The sequence below is a fragment of the Manduca sexta genome, chromosome 23, assembly GCF_014839805.1.
Source record: "Manduca sexta isolate Smith_Timp_Sample1 chromosome 23, JHU_Msex_v1.0, whole genome shotgun sequence".
Lineage (NCBI taxonomy): Eukaryota > Metazoa > Arthropoda > Insecta > Lepidoptera > Sphingidae > Manduca > Manduca sexta.
This window is the reverse complement of record NC_051137.1, coordinates 9,904,944-9,911,152: the sequence shown is the minus strand read 5'-3', so window position 1 is coordinate 9,911,152 and position 6,209 is coordinate 9,904,944. Positions and strand designations below refer to the sequence as shown.

General features: G+C 31.0%; 2 protein-coding genes across 2 annotated transcripts; one reads left to right on the top strand and one right to left on the bottom strand.

Annotated features, from left to right (window-relative positions):
• The first annotated feature begins 337 nt into the window (after positions 1-337).
• Positions 338-2,047, top strand: LOC115440993 (calcium load-activated calcium channel). The gene is made up of 5 exons (XM_030165547.2): positions 338-618; positions 694-771; positions 851-1,025; positions 1,434-1,574; positions 1,887-2,047. The coding sequence occupies exons 1-5, from the start codon at positions 558-560 to the stop codon at positions 1,981-1,983; spliced, it is 552 nt and encodes a 183-aa protein (XP_030021407.1). The 5' UTR covers positions 338-557; the 3' UTR covers positions 1,984-2,047.
• On the bottom strand, positions 2,020-5,983 carry LOC115440992 (FAD-dependent oxidoreductase domain-containing protein 1). The gene is made up of 6 exons (XM_030165546.2): positions 5,583-5,983; positions 4,474-4,777; positions 4,061-4,397; positions 3,001-3,223; positions 2,545-2,659; positions 2,020-2,285 (listed from the first exon to the last, which is right to left on the bottom strand). The coding sequence occupies exons 1-6, from the start codon at positions 5,850-5,852 to the stop codon at positions 2,146-2,148; spliced, it is 1,389 nt and encodes a 462-aa protein (XP_030021406.1). The 5' UTR covers positions 5,853-5,983; the 3' UTR covers positions 2,020-2,145.
• Between the last annotated feature and the right edge of the window lie 226 nt (positions 5,984-6,209).

Here is a 6,209-nt window from a genome sequence, read left to right as displayed (position 1 = left end):
AAGATATTATGAGCTTATTCTAAAGTTATATTTTTATTTAAAAAAAATATGTAATAATCAATATAAAGATCTTAAATAAATAAAAAAAATATTTCATGTTAACACGGGGTCTTTTGAATTTGCCGCCATACTTTCTGTGCCACGACGCCTTTTCTGTGTCAGCCTCGTCAAATTGATTGATTTTTTTATGTATATATTTTTTTTGTCCATTTTATAATATTAATAATAACGCCAAATAGAAAAGTAGTTAAATTTTTCTATTTAAAAAAGGTGTGAATAAAACATGGTATTTTTTTAGAATCTGAATTCCGAAGATCAGCCATAGAAGTAAATATAACGTAACGTCATCTTATAACTTCTCACTTGTCAATTGTCATTTTTCTTTCTTATTTCTACCTCAAAGAGAATTATAATATATATATGGAAATTCTACCTTGATTTCTATGACCTCGTCTCGTCTCGTCCTAGTCTTTTCCACGTGTTATATTAAAATTGATTTAAATAAATAAGTACTTAACGAGCCTTTACCAAATTACAATCATTAGGTTATTGTTAAGATGTGGAGCGACTCCTTACTTATTGTTTTCATATCCGTTTGCACAGCGTTCCTAGGTGAAGGTGTGTAGACGATATAATTAAAGCTTTATAAAATTCCTGTCATATTATAACATTAATTTTGATTTTTATTTCAAGGTTTAACATGGATATTAGTGTACAGGACGGAGAAATATCAAAAATTGAAAGTAGAAGTAGAACGACAGAGTAAAAAGTGTATGTATTTTTAGTAGTATATTTTAAGCAGCTTATCTACGTAAAAGAAGTTACAAACATACTTGGTTAATTTTTTTAGTGGAAAAGCGGAAGGAAGCCCACGGAGATTCTTTAGATAAACAACACAAAAAGAAGATTGAACGTGAAGAAGAGCGACTTAAGAATAATAATAGAGACCTTTCCTTAGTTAAGATGAAATCCATGTTTGCTATTGGCTTTGCATTTACAGCCCTCTTGAGCATGTTTAACAGTATGTAAGTAACATATTTTTTCAAGTATTACCCATAGTCATTATTTATTTATTGTGAATAGTGCAGTACAATTCACCGCTAACACTAATCATAAATTATAAAAATTTTTTTTTTTTAACAATAGATCGAAGTAGTTATCAGTTGAACTTGTGGAACCTTAAGCATTCTAAAAAAATACTTTCCTATCACTGAATTACATGTGACACCTTGGTTGGACTATGTATTTTGATTATCAGACTGCAAGGTAATGGAAATATTGATCACTTTCGTGATCATTAGGAAAAGGGAATTATTGGAATCATTCGTTAAAATTTGCTGTATGCTGCTAATTTCTCTAATATAACAAAGTTTCAAATTAAGCATATATTCTACACAGATAAATAAGGCACTTTAATAATCATTTCTTTGCAGATTTGATGGAAGAGTTGTAGCTAAACTTCCATTTTATCCAATTTCTTGGATTCAAGGTTTGAGTCACAGAAATTTGCCGGGTGATGATTACACAGACTGCTCATTCATTTTCTTATACATCTTGTGTACTATGAGCATAAGGTATGTGGCCTTATTTTGAGTAATAATTGCTAGGCTTTATATTGTTATGTAAGACCATTTCTGGGTTCAATTTGATTTTAAATATTCTATTTGTATTTCAAATCCAACCAGTAATTACTGTGTTAACTTTTAACTAAGCATCCAAACATTATACCAGCTTTCATATCTATAGTATTTAATAAGTATATAGGCTTTGAAGTTAGTTGAGTACAAGTAACCAAAAATTAACAACTAGATTTCTTCCAACCCATGTTAGCAATTTTCATGTTGTGTGAAATGGTTTGTGTTATGTAACCATTATTTATTTTGCAGACAAAATATTCAGAAGCTCTTAGGATTTGCTCCGTCTCGTGCAGCATCCAAACAAGGAGGTGCTTTATTTGCAGCCCCACCAGCCCAGTTTAAATAGAAACACTTAGAATTCATTTGTATAAATAAAAAAAACTTTTAAATATATCTTAATTTATTGAGAATAATTATATTTCATTTTAACAACCTGTAGATGTTTAATTTGGTAGAATTTTGAACAGCTGTGACTTGGTGTCAATTTTAGGTCATGGAAGATGATATACTAATATACATTAAATTCAATAACTGGTTCATCTACTAAAAGTCTGTCAAACCCAAGTCTTGTTAAATCTATCGTAGTAAATTGGCTATCTATTATTAATTCTGCTATAGCTCTCCCTATCCCAGGAGCATGTTGGCAACCTGTAAAAAAGATAAAAAGTGATATGCAAAGTACAAAGTAAGTATATTGTTGCACATAAGTTTGCCTTAAAACACTTTCTCTTTACTTTCCTTGCAATGACACGGGTATTCCATAATATTGTGTTTGAACGAGTTTAAGTGTTTATTGGCCATGGCAATTTCTTACCCTTTGCTAGTAAAGTTCTTATTTATTTTTCATTTCACTCTTCCCCCATTTTCCATTAAATTCATCACAATAAGTTATGTGCACTGTACCTACCATATTTACCAAATCCTGTGGCAATATATAAATTGTTATGGTATGGATGTGGTCCCAAAATTCCAGAATCATCATAAACATTACAATCATATGTTTCAGTTATATGTTGCTGAATCTGAAAATTTTATTGGATATACAGGTTGGTGTTTTGAGTTAGGGCAATGAAGGCATATTGCAATATCTTAAAAAGGGTGGACAGTCTAATTGCAGTGACAGCCTTTACCACCCCATCTCAAAAATTTAGCCTGTTCATTCAAGCATAGGCTGTTGTATCGTTTTAGCTTGGTCTGTCTCAGGGTTCCACCCATGTAAAACTTTGGAGTAAAAATATTGTTGCGAGTTGAACATGATTACACAAAACAACACAATTTTGTGTCATACTGAATAGCAAGCACTGCTGTAGGATTCTATAACAACAATAATTTATATGATAATTTGTAAGAATATAAAAATTACCTCACAATTTTCATAATTTGAAAATCTATTTTGTAGAGAACATTTGATTGTATCTATATCAATTTCATTTTGGTGCTCTGGATTTATCGAGGGTAGCTGGCCACAAAGTAAATTATTATCTAACCCATTTCTTCTTAACCAAAACCCACTTGAATCATTAACCAAAGGGGTAGACAATCCTGTTTCTGCAGCCTTGCCCTTAATTATATAACTTCCATGTTCTCTGAAACATTCAATGAGATCTATAACATCAGGTTCAGGCGAAATACATACAAAAGTTAAGTTATTTTTAATTATTTATTCTGTTTATTATTTGTTTTTTCTCTTCCATTTATGTTATCTATCTATATATATAAAAATGAATCCCTATTTCCGTTGGTCACGCCATCACGCGTCAACGGCAGGACCGATTTCACTTTTTTTTTGTTTGTAATTGTCAGGAAAAGGTTCCTATGAAAGAAAAAATTTAAAAAATTACGCGCAAAATTAGAAAATTTAAGAAAACTTAACTATAATATTAATTATATATATCTAACTGTCAATTGTTTGAAATAACTCTCAGCAATTGACAGAATGCGTGCTGCAAATTCATAGTTAAGACGGACATCGTCTGTCGGGTCAACTAGTAAACAATGAATCAACAGCTACCAATTATTTTCTTGCATCTCTTTTTTTATGTACATTCTTTGAGCAAATCTTATCAATCTAAGATCCATGCTCAGTACTCTTTGACATAATAATAACAGATTCCAAATAGGTAACTCCGGGCCAAAATTATATAATTGTGACTAACGAGTCACGGCATGATTTTTATATTACTTTGATTGACGAGACAAGCTCGCCGTTCGCTTGATAGTTAGCAATACGGCCGCCTATAAACAGTAGAAACACCATACAACAACTTGAGTTACAAAATATTGTTTGGTACTCCACTGCGCTTGCTATCCTGAGACATGAGATGTTAAGTCTTATTACTTCCAGTAATTACACTTTTTTTGTACTTAGAATTGGTGAAGTTAACAATAAAAGTGAAAGCCATAATAGAATAAGGTGAACTTACCTTTTATCAATAGGTAATGGTATTGCTAGCATGCCATCACCTGTGCCCACTTTTGCTAACTTTGCAATATCTGATGAATAAGCACCCCCAGCCAATATACATCCTGAAAATTTTATTTTATGTTCTTCATTATTTGGAGTTTTATAAATGACCCTTATTATTCTTTCAAATGATCCAGGAGGTATGCCTTCCATTAATACATCGCGCTGTTTTTCCATTTCAAAACCAACTACTTCGGCATTTACATATGTGGTTCCAAGTTCTTTGGTTTTATGTATCAACCCCTTCAATAACTCCCATGAATTATATATTCCCTCAGACTCCACACCCATGCAACCTGGAAATATTTTGAAAAAAGATATACTGTAAATATTTATAGAAACCCAACCATGTAGTGTTTATAAAATCCTTACCTAATTTTACATCACTTACATTCAGCCAGGGAAATTTACTTTTCAACTCATTAGGCGACAACAACTCATTTCTCAATCCATGTTCTTTCTGGATGGCCACATTATGTTCTAATTTATCAGCATATTGTTCACTGGCTAACACCAATGAGCCAGTAGGAAAGTATTGAATGTCAACATTGTTATTTACATTTTGTTTAATGTTTCTTAGGAATTCTGCACTATGTTGAGATAAAAGAATATTTTCTGGTAGTGAAAAATGTTGGGTTAAAGTTCCATACTTAAATTTTTTTTGCATTTCACTATACTGTGGAAATAAATAGTTTTTAGTTCTTGACAATAATCATTATGAGTAATAAATACTAAATGAAAGTAAGCAGTAATATTTTATTATACTATAAGAGTCAACTGGAAACATACAAATTTAATACTAAATTACACTTATTTGACTTTATAGCTACACATCAATATGTATAATTATTGATGGAGGAGCTTTGATAAATTTTTAAATGATAAAAAAGGTATAAAATTATATAGTGGCAATAATCAATTTCACTTTTTTCTATTTATTATGAATTTTCTAGCATGTGATATTAATCGAAATAACTATATTCAGTTTCAAATTATACTCTATCGATCTGTAAAATCTACATGAAAATGCATTAAGTAGCTTCTGAAATGTGTGCTAAAAAACGGAAAAACTAAAGAATTCTAAAAATTTCTGGTTTATATCTATTATGTTTCTTTAATTATATCTTCCTTTTTTATTACTTTACTTTTAATGTTCAAGCACACCAGGTTCCATTGTTTTTTTTAATATATTATTATGTATAGTTAAATTTAGGTTATGTTGGATGAGATGTGAAAATAAACGTAAATTAAAGAATTTGGTAGCTACAGCTGTTAAGTACTCGCAACCAATACCAGCAACAATATAATATTTCAACTCTATGTGCTAAATATTAATTTGATAATTATTTCTTAGTGTATTTTATTCTCATTACCACTCAGTGAGTTTTAACATTGTCCAGACCCCTGGAACCCACAAAACTTTCTGCTCCTATATTTAAATAATCTTTAAACAAGTATTAATCAGTATCATAGGTACTTACAGAGAAATCCTTTTCTAAGACTACGACAGAGATTCCTTCTCCCGCTCTTGTGTTTAGCCAATACGCCGTAGAAACACCAATTAAACCACCACCTATTATCACGATGTCTGCATGTTCCGGATAAACAATTTCTTCTTCCCGTAGTTTAAAAAAATAAGGTATGTCTTGTGATATCGTGTTCCAAGTTTTCGAAAAGGGGTTTTTAGTTGAATAAGGCCGTAAGTATAGTAAAGATTTTGTTTGTTTTATAATCCGACAATACATATTCATATTAGCTATGATTCAGTACAATATTTGTAATTATTTTATGATATTTCTTGATTTTTTTAAGTTTGTTGTTTTTAGGTGCATCAATCAACAATTCACCAAAATACCTGCAAAGAAAAGTCAATACTTCATTGTGTCAATTGTCAATGTCATTACTAATGTTGAGTAGGACATACAAGAGGCGGTACATTTGTCCGGGACATGACGTCAAAATGTAAGAGTGGCTCAAAATTATATGTTGTACTACTTCAAATTTTATGTCGCGGCAGTCGCGTTACTTATTCTCCGTCTCTGGTAAGCTGTAGGACGAGAACAGTGAGGTAGAGAACCGCATGCTAGAAATTACAATAGGACGTTATT

Excerpts from the sequence above, each read along its gene's own strand:
- LOC115440993 (XM_030165547.2), top strand. The coding sequence starts at position 558 with ATGTGGAGCGACTCCTTACTTATTGTTTTCATATCCGTTTGCACAGCG. Across the intron at positions 772-850 it reads AGAACGACAGAGTAAAAAGT|TGGAAAAGCGGAAGGAAGCC; the intron begins GTATGTATTTTT and ends TAATTTTTTTAG. Across the intron at positions 1,026-1,433 it reads TTGAGCATGTTTAACAGTAT|ATTTGATGGAAGAGTTGTAG; the intron begins GTAAGTAACATA and ends ATTTCTTTGCAG.
- LOC115440992 (XM_030165546.2), bottom strand. The coding sequence starts at position 5,852 with ATGAATATGTATTGTCGGATTATAAAACAAACAAAATCTTTACTATAC. Across the intron at positions 4,778-5,582 it reads TCTTAGAAAAGGATTTCTCT|TATAGTGAAATGCAAAAAAA; the intron begins GTAAGTACCTAT and ends TTATTTCCACAG. Across the intron at positions 2,660-3,000 it reads CAAATTATGAAAATTGTGAG|ATTCAGCAACATATAACTGA; the intron begins GTAATTTTTATA and ends TAAAATTTTCAG.